This window comes from Pelmatolapia mariae, linkage group LG7, assembly GCF_036321145.2.
Source record: "Pelmatolapia mariae isolate MD_Pm_ZW linkage group LG7, Pm_UMD_F_2, whole genome shotgun sequence".
Classification (NCBI taxonomy): Eukaryota; Metazoa; Chordata; class Actinopteri; order Cichliformes; family Cichlidae; genus Pelmatolapia; species Pelmatolapia mariae.
Window position 1 is genome coordinate 25,612,729 of NC_086233.1, and position 17,883 is coordinate 25,630,611.

At 41.4% G+C, this 17,883-nt stretch overlaps 1 protein-coding gene across 3 annotated transcripts; it reads right to left on the reverse strand.

The window, feature by feature from the left end:
* Positions 1–1,354: 1,354 nt before the first annotated feature.
* On the reverse strand, positions 1,355–17,242 carry LOC134630894 (AP-4 complex accessory subunit RUSC2). 3 transcript variants are annotated; one of them, XM_063478659.1, is made up of 11 exons: positions 16,977–17,242; positions 10,721–11,903; positions 10,505–10,621; positions 9,931–10,204; positions 8,833–9,840; positions 6,716–6,792; positions 6,434–6,608; positions 6,229–6,334; positions 6,092–6,138; positions 4,698–5,361; positions 1,355–4,565 (listed from the first exon to the last, which is right to left on the reverse strand). In XM_063478659.1, the coding sequence occupies exons 2-11, from the start codon at positions 11,846–11,848 to the stop codon at positions 4,454–4,456; spliced, it is 3,708 nt and encodes a 1,235-aa protein (XP_063334729.1). In that variant the 5' UTR covers positions 11,849–11,903; positions 16,977–17,242; the 3' UTR covers positions 1,355–4,453. The 3 variants fall into 3 exon arrangements, with proteins under 3 accessions (XP_063334729.1, XP_063334728.1, XP_063334727.1); XM_063478658.1 differs by adding an exon at positions 16,742–16,850 and having other exon boundaries at positions 10,505–11,903; XM_063478657.1 differs by having other exon boundaries at positions 10,505–11,903.
* Positions 17,243–17,883: the final 641 nt, after the last annotated feature.

The window sequence follows — 17,883 nt, forward strand, 5'->3', positions numbered from 1 at the left end:
TGGTGATGAAGGAAAACGCTGGGTTGGCATGTAAAAGGGCATTTATTCCCTTCAAAGACCTGCAGTTCAAAAAAGTGCCCCTCCGACAGCCAAACCCATCTGTTCTCTGATTGGATTATTACATTTGTGATTGACATGACATTGACCAATCAGACGAAAGGAAGAAAAATAGGGTCAAAATTCGTACGTGTAATTTGCAGGGGGTTTTTTGGCCACACACAAATCTTTTTTACGCACACACAAATCTTTTTTACACATACAAATCTTTTTTACACACACACAAATTCTTTTTACACATACAAATCTTTTTTACGCACACACAAATTCTTTTTACACATACAAATCCTGATTTGCAAGTACAAAACTGATTTACAAGTACAAAATATTTATGACCACATTTTGAGCCCATAGGGGCCGAGCGCTGCTTCCTGTGTGTGCTTCCACATGGAGAAATAGTGTCTTCATAGTTTTATTTTTGCAATACACCAGTTTAAACTTCCAACAGTGCAATTTGAGTTCTGGGCATCCTAGGCACTATACAGAAAGGCATAAAGTCAAACATGACGAGTAAAGACAAAAGGACCAAACCATAAACACAGAATGAAGACAAAAGGAGACACAAACTGAATCACTGACTACTGTTAAAAACAGACGAGGCAGTAAGCAGAACACAAAATATATATATATATATACACACACACACACACATGTATATATATATATATATATATATACATATATATATATATATATGCTCCCTAGTTAAGACCTAGAAATATGTTAAAAGTTTATTTTGTGACCCAGAACGGGTAATAAGAGTAATATTAAAACTAAGTAGCTGCTGCCATTGTTGGAAACTGGAATTGACTGGGCCGCGCTATGAATTCTGTTATATTGTGGGCCACGAAGGATACACCTGACCCATCCTTCAAATCTGGGGAAAAGGAGGGTGCATTTGTTGGCCGCATTTGGAGGAGTCTATGAATTTGGACCGCCTTTGTCGCGTCCCTGTGACATAATAGGCCTACAAATGTGACCTCAGGAGGATGCAGCCTATGAATTCGGACACCCCCCCTTCTGTCTCCAAAAGTGCAACATGGCAGCTCCCACAAGCGGGATATGTCTATTCCTACACCATCCTACAGGGTACCTTTTCCTGTGTGGACATACCTTTGGTAAACCTTCCCAGACTGCACTGGAAAAGAGCAGCAAGTCAAAAAAATACCACATATCCCAATAAAGTGATCGTAACCAGCATGATGAAGTTGTAAAATTAGTCAAATCCTTTCAAATCACAAGCAGTTAAATGCAAAGACACAAAAAAGAAAAGGGTGAATACATGTGAAGATGTCAAGTCTTTATTAACAGGTTGATTGTCACTGGGAATTAGAGGAAGCATTCGGGGGGAAAGAGAAACTATAGAAAGAAGGAAAAAACAGACCTCATACTATTCAATGAAAGTCACATTTACCTCCATTTTCTTCCATCTTATCTCAATACCAGTCAATGAAAGTATACCCAACACACAGTTAAATACCTGAAACGGCCACAAGGTGGCTTATGTGGTTAACGTCACTGGAAGACCTGAAGACATGCTACAGTATTAACCAAACAGCTCTACACATTTAAAAGTTCCATGCCAGAAAATGTCCAGAACAAAATCTGCACTTGTAAAAACGTCAAAGGGGAGAAAAGCAGCGAAAGGAAGTTGAGAGATCCAATGAAGACAGGACGACTTTCTGTACTTTTGCTGACTCGACATGCATTTACAGTAAATCCACGCTGTGAATATGGAGAAGAAAGGCAAGTTACTGGGAATAAAACCATCACTGACGATCTACTACAGGAGGCTGATGTGTGTGAGTGTGTGTGTGGCGTATCTGGCACTGATAAGCATCTATTTCTTTTTTTTTTCTTTTTTTCATCAATAAAATGACAAGGCCAAGCAGTGACGGAAAGTAATGTGAGAAACAGGAAGTTTTGAACAACATCTGTCTACAACAGATTCACATTTTATGAATGGCATCGGCTTGCAGGAGAAACATAATCACCTAATCACGGTTAGTCCACAAATCAGATAGGGGCAGTGGCCCTTGCTCATCTGTCTTGCTCATCAAACAATTTCCTGGAAAAGATTTTGGCTTAAACACACTTCTCTTGTTTATAAAAAAAAGAGAAAAAAAGTGAGTAAAATGTAAACAAAAACCAGAATCCAATAACATGCTCATCATTTAAATTTGGTATTAGGTACAAAGCCAGCATATTAAACGTTGCAATGCTGCAGAGGATTTTGATTTAACGCCAGTGACACTTTTTAAGTTTTTTTAAAGATGACACCTGGATTTGCTATACTCTGTTGCATTATATCTTCTTTTTACAGCATTTTTAAGAATTTGGGAACAGAGCAGTTTGGTTTTTTTGTTTTTTGTTTGCTTTTCAGCTGCTCGACTGCTGGGGGCGCCCTGTGTCATATGTTGTATTTACACAGAAACCTCCCAGTCTCTACTACAGCCATGATGCTGGAACATGTGCATGATGTGTTCAGGTGCTGACGTCCTGATATCAGTTTAATCTTCCTAGAAAATGACGGTCAAGATGTTCTCGAGAGCGAATGCTGCCCCTCAAGGGCCCAAAGATCACCATTACCATCTTTACTTCGGACAGACAGCGCCTCTATGATGCTCTTTTTATCATTTAATCACGTTAGACTGCAAAGATGGTTCACAAAGTGCTTATTTTTGTTTTGTTTTGTCCCCCATTTTCTGAAAAGTGTTGCTGGCATCAAATTAAAAATTAGCTTAAAAAAATTACTTACCATTTTCAATATTTGATGCTGTCTTTTTCTATTTTTTGGTAAATGATGGGTTAAAATGTTTGCAGGTAATTTTATTCCTGTTTTTTTTTTTTTTTACATGGCTTCCCATCTTTTTAGAAATAGATTTGTATTTTTGTTAGCCTGATCATATTTATCAAGTCGTGTCTGACAACTAATGGCACAAATTACAAAACTCCACAGAAAATAAAAGAACCAATTGCTGTACTCCCTTTTTGAAACCTCAGACTAAGCAACCTACTGAGAAACAATCTGCAGGTTGTAAACGCACTAACAGGCTCTTAGAAGGTTTGTCACTGCACATGCTCAAACCGAATCTAAACCATTCAGTACACAGTTAGGTACACCTTGCTACACTGGGTTGGACCTGGACTTCAGAACAGCCTTTATTCTTTATGGCATAGATTCAACAAGTTGTTGTAAACATTGCTTGGAAATTTTAGTTCATATCAACATGACTATGATGCAGATTTTTCAGCTGCACATCCATGATTTGAATCATAACGAGGTCATAAAGGGATGGGCATCATCAGCAACAACACTCAGGTGGGCTGTGGTGTTTAAATGATGCTCGGTTACTCCTGAGGAGCCCAAAGTGTGCTAAGAAAATATCCCCCACACCATCACACCAACAACAACCTGAACTGTTGATTCAAGGCAGCATGAATCCATGCTTTCATGTTATTTACGCCAAGTTCTGACCCTACAGAAATCGACACTCATTAGACAAGGCAGTGTTTTTCAGATCTTGTTTTCCAATTTTGCGGACAGGAGTGTCAAGGTCCCAGGTTTGATGTGCTGTGCATTCATGCTCTTCTGCAAACCTTGATTGTGACGAATGCTTATTTGAGTCACCGTTACTTTGCTATCAGCTCAAAGTAGTATGGCCATGCTCACCTGGCCTTTTTTTGACCATTCTCTGTATTTTAGAAACTGTAAACCGGTTCCTAAATTACCCAGCCTAGCCCATTTAGCAACTATTTTCATGCTCAGTTTGAACTTCAGCAGGTCATCCTGACCTTGTATACATGCCTAAATGCATTGGGTTGCTACCATGTGACTAACTGATTAGATGTGCATCAACAAGCAGTTGAACAGGTCTAGCTTATGAAGTGAGTGCATATCTAACTCCAATTTGAGTAACTAGTTAGAGAGCTGTTATATCAGCATCACTAGGTCTCTTCCTGTCATTTATAATTTCATGAATACTATATGTAACACATGTTTCTGCATACATAGATAATTAATTTATACATTGACACATTATTAGTCTGATGTGAAGATCTGCCACTTAAACTAGTCTTTTTTTGCTGTTATGCTACACTTTGTGATGCTACACCCTCCCCTGTCCATAGCGCTAATTTGTTTTAAAAGCACAACATGGTGATAAGCTGATATTTAACAGGTACTCAGCAAGAACACAAAAACATTGCTTTGATTCACAACATTTGGTGTAATGCAAAGCTTGTTGAGTAAGAACCAAAGCTGTTAATCTTGCGTTTTTGTGCTTTCTTCTCAGTTCTGCAGCATGGCTAAGCGCTGCACTTTCATCCAGTTAAGACTTTTGTTCTTACAGTAAATAATCCGCAGTCTGGCTCTCCCCCATGGAGGGTTTAGTTTTCAGCAGTCCTTGTCTGGTTGAGCTCCTCCTAGCTTCATGGACCTGATGGATTGAGCCAAGAATCCAAGCTGTGATCGGTCCAAATGTAGCCACTGTGATGGTCGCCTGTGCCTTCAAAACAAATGATAAAGAGATAATGCTCATGAGTAGAGTAACACACTGTCTGGATAGTATCCTCACAAAGACAACAACTACAACAACAACTACTCAGGATTACTCGCTCATTCACTCACTGGTTCTTACTTTGTGGTTTGTGCTCCTGTGTGACTCTGAGAAATTGCTCCCAGTGTGGATGAAGTACCAGTTGCTCCAAACAGTTTAGCCCAGCGAAGCCCACCCCAACAAGGACTTTGTGCCTGTTCGGTAGTAGGTGGATTTGAGATGCCACAGTCTTTTTCCACCTTTGTTTCTTCTTTCTTGTTGTCCATACTTATTTGAAACCAAGTATCTGTATTATTTTGGCTACAGTCCTCCATTCCATCCACAACGTCAGGCTCCTTAGGGCACCACTCTGGAATAGGAGCTAACACTGGACTCCTGCTGGTCTGCATACAACCACACTGTTGCTTGTAGCAACTTGAACTGTGAGAGCTGAGAGACTCTTGGCGGTGCAAATCAATCTGGTGTGAAATCTGACTGTAGTAGCTGATGCCTTCCTTTTTGTCGCCTTGCAGTCTTGGCCAGCTGGTTGCTAAAAGCGCTGAGCACGGTTGAGGTGGGGAGAGAGCCTGCTCCTCTGAACACAGCTGTCTGTGGCGTAACAGTCGGGGCTCCAGAAGCAAGTTGAGGTCAAAGGGCAACACAGAGAGTGGTTGCAGGAGAAGCAGCAGCTCCTGAAACAAAGGATGACAGCGACCCAGGGAAATAGACAGGAACCCCCAAGAATGGTAGTAGGTTGTCACAACATCTATGAAGAAAGTAAAGGAAGTGATCACACACAGATCCACACATAAGCAATAATATTTTGATAGCTTGGGTTCAGTTTTTATCATGGGTACTTTGGACTAGAGCATTTAAAAAGCTGTATATGTGTTACCTTATTTAAAGTTGGATGCTCATATTTTTCATGTATAAATTTTCAAATAATAAGATAAATCTAGTCCTGGTATGCTTCAGAAAGACTCCAAACACAAATTCTCCAACATTTTTTTCTACTGACCCGACATTCCTGGCGAGGGACAACCAGTCAGAAAAATTGAACTTCTAGGGAGACAGCCTTAAAGTGACAGGAGCTAAGATTGGTACGCAAACATGATCACACAGACAGTGGTAATAATGGTGAATCTGACTTTTCCTTTTGCACATGTTTAACAGCAAATTTCCAGCTCCTGTACTATAGATAACTAGTGACACGTTTTTGATAAGCTTACAGCTGTTTAGCTGGTTAACCTGACTTTAGGTTTTTAGACTGATAGCATTCCCTAATTGGTGCTAAATCCAAAGAAGACAGCCAACAGACTGAAAGTATTGAGGAGTTAAAAAAAAGCAGGATACAGGTGGGAGATTATGTTATTTCAAGAGTCGTTGCAATCCATTTAGTTGTTAAGCTCACTGAGTGTCAGCGAAAGTGGTGCATAAGCTGAGTTATGGCTCCCTGGAGGCAGTAATAAAGAACTATAAATTGCCTGTCGCCTCACCTTTTTGACTCTGAAGATGACTGAGCCAGAACTCCAAAGCTCTCAAGCTGTAAGAGAAGAAACAACCAAGAGAACATCAAAGGTTATGTTGTTCACACATCTTTATTTGCCTCATTAGTAACATCAAAGGTATTTACTTAAGCAGGCCCATGATGAAGGCTCTCAGTTTCATGCAGTGGCTGGTGAGCTGGGGACAGTGTCTGATTTTGGAAACAAGACTGTGAAGAACTCTGGTGGATGGACCTGTGTTAAACAGAGATTATAAAAGCTATATCAAAGACCACAGAACCAATAACAGCACATAATCCTGCTTGGGCAAACTGATGAGACCCTTTAGCCTACCAATCCTAGCAGAGGTTTCGACCACACTCCAGGCGTGATTGCGGCGTTGTCCGATTATAAAATCCAGTTTGTGATCCCTAAGACCGTCCTCTAGAATATCCTGGATCGTTGGACACAAGTGTTCCAGGACCAGACCAGCGATTGTAGGACTGTAAGAACTGTTCCCCAGGCGCATCTGAGCCAGAGGAAATGTTATACATTATATTTTTTGCTTACACAATATACCTGCTGGCACATTTATATTGTGACATGTCAATAACAATGATAAGGTCAGCAAAATACCTTTTCTTCAGGATCTCTGCTGCTGCCAAAATGAGCCATAATCAGATCCACCGCCCTGCTCACAGACCTCAGCAACCCTGGAGACACCAAACAAGCAAGTTGGACAGGATGAATTTTATTCAGATACAAAATCTGACAACTTTATACTTTATACTTGTTCAAGAGCATGAACTGGTGTGGTGTTAAGGTGTCTCTGTTGATTTCATTGCTAGTTAAAGCTTATGTGTGGTGTGATGCATGACCAACCTATGAGTAACACCCAGAAACTGTCAGTTTTAGGCTGATATACACTCACTGGACACTTTGGTGCAACTTTTTGACTGCCATCCAATCAGCCAGTTGCATGGCAGCAACAATGCATTCAGACATGTGGAAATGGACAATGTCAGTAACTTAAATAGCAACTTTAATAGCAGTTTCTAACAGGAAACGGAGCCTACAATTCACAAGAACTCACCAAAATTGGACAACAGAAAATTAGAAAAATGTTGCCTGGTCTGCTGCGATATTCAGAAGGTAGGGTATTTGGCCAAAACTTTGGCCTGCCTTGTATCAACAATTCAGGCTGTTGCTGGTTGTGCAATGTATTGGAGGTATTTTCTTGTCACACGCTGTTGCTGACCATGACACCATCATGTCACAAAGCTTCTCAAACTGGTTTCTTGAACATGACAGTAAGTTCACTGTACTCAAATGGCCTCCACAGTCACCTGATCTCAGTCCAATAGATGTTTGGCATGTGGTAGAACTGGAGATTCACATCATGGATGTGCAGCCAACAAATCTGCAGTAAATGCATGTGCTATCATATCAATATTGATCAAAATCTCAGAGGAATTTTTCCAGCACCTTGTCGAATCTATGAGACGAAGAATTAAAGGCAGTCTGATGGCAAAAGCGATCAAACCTTGTACTGACAAGCTGTAACTAATAAGGTGGCCAGTGAGCGTATTTCTGTAAGTTAAGGATTCTGACAGTGTTCAAAATGTATTAAAATGAAATTCAAAAACTAATTCAGGAAGCTTAAGCTTTCTAACAGCTAGACACAGCTCCACTTTAGCCCTGTAAGACTGGGACTGGCCTGGAGAGACTGGCAACCTGTCCAGGGTGACCTCTGCCTCTTAGCTGGAACAGGCTCCAACCCCTCCACAATCCTGAATTGGATAAGGAAAAGAAAAATGGATGGCTGGAGTTTTTTTTTTTTATTTCAGTCCTCAATTTCAGATTTTATACTGGCCAACTGTTTCCCCCCTAGTGCGACTGATTTGCCGCATTGCTGTCTCTCTATGTAGATTATTTTCCAAAAAGCCCTATCTTCTTTTAATTGATGAATAAAACTCTGGTGATGGATAGTTCTAGGTAGGTTTTGGTATAGGTCAGCTTGTTTTGAGACTTTCCTAGTATTAAAATCATGACACTAGACTATCAGCGTGTGTTTCAAGAAAGCGTTCACTAACTGGGTCAATACACAGTCATAGGAGAGCAGGGTTTCGGGGTTCATTATCATATTTCAGGAATGCAAATGTCGAAGGGAACCAAAGATGAAAGAGTCGTTTTTTCCATTTCAGCAGCGGTCTTCAATGACTTGCTTCACCCTGTCTCTCTTCTTCATCTCTCATACTGGCTAGCCTCTGCAAATGTCACAGTAAATTCTTTATGCATGTTGATGCTGCCTGCAGTGCTGCACCACATAGACTTTTTGCAGTTGTGCAAATGCCTCCTCTATTACTAATCTTTACCTTATTGGAAATGGTTTACATTTATATAACTATATTTACACCAAGCGACTTATATGATAGCACTAAAACAAAGTGATTGCGATATAAATCATTAACACTGTTTCTACTGCATCCTTCTCTCTTTTGTCCCGCAGTCGCGCACACATAGGCTACAGAGAGGACGGCTCAGCCAATCCTGTGCTGGGAGAGTTAAAAATAGGTCATGTTTGAGAGGAAGCCCCTTCAGGGTATTCAAAGCACTGCTGCAGCACTGTGAGTTTTTATTGCTGCTCTTAACAACTCATCACCGGCTAGACAATCTAGTCACTTTTATTACATTTCAATTATAATATATTGACAGTATTTCACATCATTTATCAGCAGTCAGCTGAGGCTCACCTCTCCTCTGAAGATGGCTGATAGACATGGACTCATAAGACGTATCGGGTGAGAGGTTGAACTCTGTGGGCGGCCTGTCGCTCAGGATCAGAGACTCACTGTGATGACTCTGATTTGGCTTCAAACTGTGTCCAGCAGAGTCCTGGATTTGCAGCCCTGAAGCGGCCAAGGAGAGGAGAGAACTCAGAGAGGAGAGAGGAGCCACTGAGGAGAGGGCAGCTGTGAAACTAGAGTGAAAAAAGCCTGAGTCAGCTGCAGGTGCGGCTCCACACTGTGAGAGCTTTTCCTGTGGCAGTGAGGTTTTGGGAGGAGAAACAGACACCTGCGAGTTTGGGTGATGGGTGTCAGTGGTGATGGTTAAAGTGGGTGGGTTTTGAGACAATATTGAATGATAGGTGGTGTAGTTAAGGGAATGATTAGCACTTTTAGGCTCAGCGCGCACTTGGCTTTGCTCAAAGGTGAGACTGATCAAGTCCTGGTAGGTGGGAATCCTAACGAGACTGGATCGATTTGGAGCCGAGACAAGACTAAGCAAAGTGTTAGCCTGAGTTTGGCCTGAATGTGGGCCTGCTTTGTCTTGTTCTTGAGCCTCTGTGGGACAACTAGTATGATGTGAATCCAGGCTGCTGTTTGACGTGCATGGACCGGTGCAGTCTTGGCTTTCACCCAACTGATTCCATGAACGCGTGCGGATGAAGCACTCTGGGCTTGGTGTGCAGGTGGAGCAGGTATCAGAGCTAGAAGGAGCCTCTAGGAAGATGGAGCAGTGGTTGTCTGTCAGTGATGGGTGAAAATCTGAAAAACTTTGGCTGCTTTTGCCTTTGAAACTGAAGGCCGGCTGCGCGTTAGCAGTCTTACTGCTCTTTTTATTTAGATACTGCTCTAGCAGGCAGCCGAGGGGCTGGGACGGCGGCTGCGGCTTTCCTGCAGGAACCAGAACAAAGGGCTGGATGGGCAGCGAGGTTGGCCTCTGGGCTTTACTGTAGCGCACCACATCTGGACTTGGTCCTGAGAAGGACATGTAAGATAAAGATTTTTCACTCAAAATCACAGACACAAAGCAAAAGAACTGGATTTTTCTATTAGCCACTGCCTTACCCTTCTCAGTATCACAAGGATAGTTGTGCTCCTGGTCCTGCATCACAGATGGCTGTGTGGTTGCCACTCTTGTGTCTTGGCATTTACTGCTATGTGGGCCACACTGGCTGGGGCACAGCGAGCAAGGCGTGTGGGAGAGGTTCTGGATGCTATCTGCCTGTTTCTTTCTGCAGAGGGCTTTGTCAGTGGAGGTGGTTGCAACCTGGTAATCTTGGATCTGAAAATGAGAACAGTCAAACTGAACACCCGTCTCCTTTTGCTGGTCCTCTTTCTCCTGACGGGAAGAGAAAAAGCAAGGAAAAACTGCTTAGTTTCAATGACAATAATCTATCAAGTTTATAAATGCTGTTCCAAAAGGTGGTCAGATTGTTAAAAGGTAACATTGTGTGCAGCAGCAAAGTTCATTACTCTCATCAAAGCTGTGTAACTGATATATAAAACATTAGTACATAATTTAATTGAGTCATTTGCCATTTCTTCTATTTGCAAATCACATTAAAATTATAGATCTAAAAACAGTACTTCTAAATCTTTTTTTTTTAATCATCCAAACACATAAAGGTTTTTTTTTTACCTTCTCAATTTCATTCTGCTGTCCTTCTTTCTTCTGATCAAAACTGAGAAGGAAGGGGCTGCCTCTGCTCTGACCTTCGGGGCAGCCGGTGACACTGGACCAGGCCGGGCTGGGTGACTGGGAAGAGAGGTCACAAGTCACAAGCTTGTAGTACTTCTGGTTGGTCCCCATGGCCAGTGTGGCCTGGCTTTGAAGACAGGCAGTCAGGTCTGATACCTCTAGAGAGGAGAGACCCGCGGGTAGCTCCTCTAGTGAGTACAGATTGCAGTTAGAGTCAAGGCCCCGAGGGGACAGGCGGGAAGCAGAAAGCAGCATGTCAACCTCCTCTTTCGGAGGAGAGTAAACCGTCATGCTATCAAGTTTGACTTCTTCATTCTGACTTTGGGGGACAGGTTGGAGGTTGAGGAATACACATCCCTCTGATGACCCAGAGGGGTGAGCTGCAGGACTGCTGAGATCATGAGGTGTGGCAGGATTGTTGCTCCTGTTGTACATAGTGCAGAAGTTAACCAAGACGCCGTCAGAACTGTTACAGGAAGAGTCACTGACATACTCTGTGTGGTTGTTGGAAAGAAGCTCTGGGGAACATTTGCGTTGGCCGTGGAGGCAGCAGGACATGTTATCCTCCAGTCTGTCTGAGTCCTTCTCCAAACAAGCCAACATCGTGATGCCAGATCTGCTCATGTGACAGCACTGGCATTCAGGTGGCAGTGAGTCCATCTGGTTGGACTGGTTAGAGAGCCACTCCTGATCACTCTCACTAACCAGCATAGTTCCCTCATTGCCCCATTCACTGTCCAGGTTCCCGTGGGGCATTGGGTATATTGGGTAATTTGTGGCGACATTACTTAGTGGCCAATTGGAATTTCCATGCAGCACAAACGAAGAGTCCTCGTGATATCTGTGCAGATTATCTCCGTCGCTGTCTTCATCCTCCTCGTCCTCATTTAGCTCTGTACAGGGAAGGAAGGAGTTGCGCGACCGGACATTGCTTCTAGGCACAGAGCTTTCCTTCTTCTGGTGGGAACTCGTCTCTTCGGGCGACGAGGTGGATTCGCACTTCCAGCTTCCGTCGCTGCCTCCCTCCTCTTCCGTCCGGTCCTCGTTGAGGCTGCTGTAGCTGCTGGAAAAATGTCTCCGGTCACCGGTGAAGGCATGCTCACAGTTTATCGACTCTTGCTCTGGGAGGGACACAGCCCGAGTCAGGCCTGCTGAGCACAGCCGGCCAGGCCTCTTGGCAGAGCTGCACAGGGCCTGGACAGGAAGCTGCCAAGTGGAAAGCTGCACCACGGGGAAATGGCAGGCTATCAAGGTGTCCCCAGAGAGACTGGATGCTCCAATCATACTTCTGGATAAGGCTGGACAACGAAAGCTGTCTCCATGTTCCTATAATTTAATCCTGGAAGAGTAACATAGAATAGATTAAATTTGGGGGATTCTGCAGAAATTCATTCAGAATTATACAACAGGAAGCTTGTACAAGTGAAGATAAAATCAGTATTAAGTACACTACATTGATGGAACGCTCAGTCTCTATGTACAGCCATCAGCTAACACTGACAAGCATTAATCATAACAGAAAAAGTTTAGAGTTTTGTGCAAAGCACAATTACATCTTTTAGAAAATATATTTGCTGTTGCCATTTGCATGAGGATTTGTCTATTACTGCATACGTGCTTCTCATTTTTTCTGTTTTCTTACCTCAGTGATTACTGCAGCTCAATGTTTTATGACATGAACAGATTAAAGAGAAAAGCGAGAGTGTACAGTTTATTAAGTGAATTTCCAACTGTATATGCAGCTCAGGGGCCTACTTAAACATTTTAGTGTTAGATTAAAAAAAATGCATTTTCAAATCTGGAGTAAAAAAAAGAAGATAAAAACCTAAAACACATCTGCAAGCTACTGCTGTCACAGTCTTCTCCCTCAATTTACCCCACCGGTCCTGCCATCCAAGTCTGCTTCTAGCAGCCTACACTCCATAATTCAGTCAACCATAACAAACTCCTCCTCTCTCAGCCTGGGCCAACCACAGTCGCTCACAGTCATCCGGCTGCTCTGTAACTAGGGCAGCTGCACTGCAGAGTTGCTCCGCTGGCACTCCTAAGAGTAAATACACTTTCACATCACTTTAGTTAATTGAAAGTGTTCCATCATGTTCACGTGTAGTGCCGCTGACTTTGCACACACTCGTTTAAAAAAAAAAAACACGCACAAAAAGAACAACAAGGGCCATCTCCCCTTCATGCAATAAAATAACGAGGACAAGAAAAAAACATAAATACAAAGCAAGTGCAAACTACATATAAAATATTCATCCAGTGGTGAGCGCTAATGATGTTCAGTCACAGAAGAAAAGCTTTAGTGTTGTTTTATGACTTTAAACCAGACTGAAATTGGAAAAATAAAGAACAAAGTAGAATAGAGGTTTGGGAACAAGTGAAGTAGCTTCTTGAAAACAAAACAAGTGTCTGATTTTCCTCACCCACATTAGCTCAGTCAGTAATGGAGATTATGTTGATGGATGAGTGGCTATGATTACCGTCTTGCAGGTATAGGCCTTCACTAACCCATAAAGCCTGCAATTTATATTCCTATCCTGACTCATATAACACGCACAGTGAAAACTTTCAAGAGTCAAGAACTTACAGATATGATTGTTTCAAATTTAAATGTGTAATGTGTTACTGATTAACTATTAAGGTTTTTTTTAGATCTCTTATTTTCTGTATTTGAAATTTGATTGCACAGGTTCACAGAAAAATATATTTAAAATACCATTTTTATGATTCTGGCTCAGATACAGGCTTTATATATCAGAGGTGTCAAACTCAATTTACCACAGTCAAAATTTTGAAATAGCTGACACCATAAGAACAGGTGAAAGACGTCCCTTAGCGAAGTCTTCTTAAAATATTTGTGTCATTTAGTGTGTGATCTATTAACAAAACCTGATTAACAACCAGAGAGGTGAACACTAGGGCTGCCACAAACGATTATTTTGATAGTCAACTAGTCACCGATTATTTTTGCGATTAGTCGACTAATCAGATCATGCATCCATTGGACGTAAAACGTACAGCTTATTGCACCAGCATGCATCTGCTCTTATATAACTATCAGCTTTAAGTGTTTAAAGTATGTGCTAACTAAAAATAAAGACAAGATGATAGTTTATTAAATTTTAATGAAATTTGCAGATTGTTTCGGTGAAGTTTAATAAACTCCTTGCTATCTAAAATATAACGGGACACCGGAGTATATTCTCGAGCATCTCACACTTCTGATAATCAGTTGTCTGCTTGACGTTTATTCAGCTGTGTAAAAACTATAACTTTAATCTCAGCCAAACCGATTTACTCAGGAACAAATAAAATACTAAAAAAAAGCCAAACAATAACATTTTTAAGTTATCTAAGTGACTTATGTATGTTTAACCTGAGTAGCGAAAGACGGCGGTGGGTTTGAAAACGATTTGCCGGGAGTCCGGTGTTCTCACCGGCTCTAGTGAGCCTTTCCCCCGGCTAGCTATCGAGCTAGTGGGTAACAGACGTCTCCGAAAACTTCGGAGCGCTTTTGAAAATATGTGGTGTCTTGATAAGCTGAGCAGATATTTGAGGTTTACACAGCTACATTCTCGCCTGAAAATATGTTAAACGTTTATTTTGTGACCCAGAAAGAATAATAAGAGTAATATTAAAACTAACTAGCTGCCGCCATTGTTGACAACTGAGCTGGGCTGCGCTATGAATTCTGGGACAGAGCCACTTCTTCTTCGGGGTTTAATGGCAGCTGGCATCCTTGTACATGCAGTGCTGCCATCTTCTGTTTCAGTCCGTTATTACACTCTTAAATCGTGCTACTTATTCCTGCGTCTTTTGGGATCTTACAAAGCTTCAAACGACGCGTCGACTATTAAATCAGTCGTCGACGATTTTGATAGTCGACGTAATCGTGACTAGTCGACTAATCGTGGCAGCCCTAGTGAACACACACACACACACACACACGAACACACAGTGGAATCCCAGTAAGAAGGGATAAATCCTCCACATGTGGATATTTTGTAACTGCACCTTAATGTTTTATAGTCAAGTATCTTGTCTACATCCAGAAATACTTTCAATTTTCCAACCATTTTCACACCTGTATAATCCTATCATCACCACAAGAGGAACAGGAGTTCATATTACTAAAAAAAGTAAGCAATTAATGAGTTCGTTACAATTTTTACATTTTCCAAAACCATCCATTGGGACAGATTACGCAGATTTGGATTTCGCGGACGCTTTTTTTTTTTTAACACTGTAATGTAACTGTAATGTAATTCAACACATACATACTAAAATAACAATCGTACACTTTTTTGTTTCTTGTAGGAGTTTTGCTAATTTTTTTGACAGCTAAATTTTTATATTATGGCAAAGATTCACTTAGGGGACTGAAATAACTGTTGCAGGACAGCAGTGCTCATAAAACAACATTACACAGTTTACAATTATCATAATTCAGGTAATATAAAATATATGTTATTAAAATATGCATGCCAGAAAACATCTGAAAGTGCCAGTTTTGGAAAAAAACATTTTGGACAGACCAAGATGAATTTTTCAGCAGAATGATAATAGTAAGAGAAAAGTCTGGAGGAGAAGAAGAGAAACAGCTCATTATCTGAAACGTACCACATCACCTGTCTAATTTTTGTGGAGACAATGTTATTGCATGGGCATATATGGCTCCCAGTGGAACTGGGTCACTGGTGTTTATTGATGATGTGACTGCTGATAGAAGTAGGAGCATGAATTGTGAAGTGCGTATGGCTACACTCTCTGCTCAGATTCAACTAAATGCTGCAAAACTGATAAGACAGAGCTTGATTGTGCACATGGATAAAAACCCAAAACAAGCTCCAAAAGCAACCCAAGAGTTTGTCAAGGCAAAGAAATGAGATATTCTTCAATGGCCAAGTCTGTAACCTGATCTCAGCTTTTCAGTTATTAAATACAAACAGTGTTTTTGTGGGGACTTCAGGCAGTCGCTGACTGCAGAGGATTTTCAAACTTTTAAAAATAATGCTTATTTTTAAAATGATGTTAATTTGTCCAATTAACTTTGAGCTTCTGGAGAAGAGGACTGTGTATTAAAAAAGTAAACCCCTTGAATTAAAGCTTAAAGTCTGAGCTTCAGTCACATATTGATTGTCTGATTTGAAACCAACTGTGGTGGTGTACAGAGGCAAATTTCAACAATGTTTGTCCAACAAGTTATGAACCTGAATATGTTTTTCTATGTTTGTCTTTATTTCTTCATTTCATTTGTTCCAGATCATTTTTGGCTCCTTAGATACGAGGACATGATTAATTTAGAAATGAAAGCTTTTCCACTTCCCAACTGCATAACAGCCTTGTTCATGGGCCATCATTCCCTGATGGTCTTGGAACATGTAAGATATTATAGCTAAATTTGACATTAGTATCAACAGCTATACTGAAAACAAAGGCATTTATGAATTTCAGTCCAGGTATGTATGGTGGAAGGTCTCAGAATCCCACTGAACCCCTGAATTATCACGAGTCACATCTATACATCAAGTGTCAGCATCCCAAACCTCAGCACATGCTGCTTCTGACTTCTAACCCTTGTCTACCTTATATTATGAAAGGATTTGCTTATAAAAATCTAACTATTGTTATGTTTATTATTTAAAGTATTATCCATAGTCGTAATAAACAAATCAATTTAAGTTATTTGGCCAACATTTTGGAACCTTACGCAAATATCAGTCCTTTTGTTTAGTTTCCCTTGAGTCACCTTATTTTCAGTATTATAATATAACAGGAATGTAGGCCAGAACCTCAGACTACTTGTCTGCAACAACATCACTGCAAAGTGGATACAACTCCTCATCTTTGCTGGTAGTCCTCCTAACTTGCATCTCAAATATCTATGCCAATCAAACCGGCCCTCTGCGTACTGGAGCGCATGGACATGGTTCTGATTAACTGAGCTGCTTCTCTGGAAATGTCTGTCAGGTCAAGTCAGCCATCAACCTGAAGGATGGAAGTTGTGGTTACTTGAAAGCAAAGAGGCCCAGACAGTGCTTGTGCTTGTTAAGAGCGATGATGCCCTGTAACTAGACAACATCAGTGACTGCTCATAGTGGTCTGCAGTTAATGTGAAGGGAAAGTTTCACGAGGATCTCGAGAATCAGAGATGATGTCTGACCTGCATCTTACCTTGCGGCCAGGTGTTTGTGTGCATCTACACAATGGCAAAGAAATATTCAAAGTGGCTTAAGTGGGACACGTTAGACAACAAGAGGCAGGGCACACAGGTAGCCAGCTTCTAGAAATAGCAAACCCACACACAAGAAAATGTGAAGTGACCAAATATGAGAACAAGACAGGAGCTGAAGCACTTAATGAAAGGCAACATAGCAGGAGCGCAAAACGCATTCAAAGCAGCACCTACTTGAAAACAGCCGTCAGTTAAAGGTGATCTCCATCCATGCAGGTGCTTCATGTGGATGCAGTTTGGTCCAAAAACATGCACTTTTTTTTATTATTACGGACGAGACTATTCGACGCACTACAGCCGTCAAAGGCGTATTATGAAAGCTAATGTTTTCATCTACGTTATCAGATATCTCCGGTTAAAACCTCTTATTTATAACTATTAATAAACACTAGGGTAATATGAAACCGCTCCGGCATTGAAGTCCCCCACAGACACAGCGGTCCCCACGCCGCCGCTTCTCCACCGCTCAGGATGGATGGGCTGTTGCGTCACGACCAGGTTAGCCAATGAGGAGGGAGAAGTTCCTGTTACTCAAGTATCCAAGACACCCGGTAGGAAGCAAGTAAAACCTAAAATGCTTCGATTTTTTTTTTGTTTTGTTTGTTTTGTTTTGTTGGGTTTTTTTTTTTTGGGGGGGGGGGGGGGGGGGGTGAAAACGATAAAAATAAACATGCTGTTCAGTGCCTCGTCTGATTGCTGACATCTATTTTTCTTACTCAAGAACATTATTATTATTATTATTATTATTATCATTTTATCTACGCTATTTTAAAAAAAAAAGGGCGGGGGGTGGGGCAATCCACACTCATAATAAACTATATAAGTGGTGGGTGTAGTAAACAGTGAAGGCATGATCCATTGGGTCTCAAAACTATACGCCCTTGCTGCGGTGATTATTATAAAATACTCTAATATTTGGCGGACAGCAGGCCTGTGCGTGTCAAACGTGCTTTTGCCATAGCATATTCACTTCTTAAACAGCCCCAGCTCGCCCTCTAGCGGTGAAACTGAGGATTTAGGGTTCAGCTGTTGATGTGTTTCACTTCCCATTCTCGCGTGATTGACAGCTCTAAAACCCCTT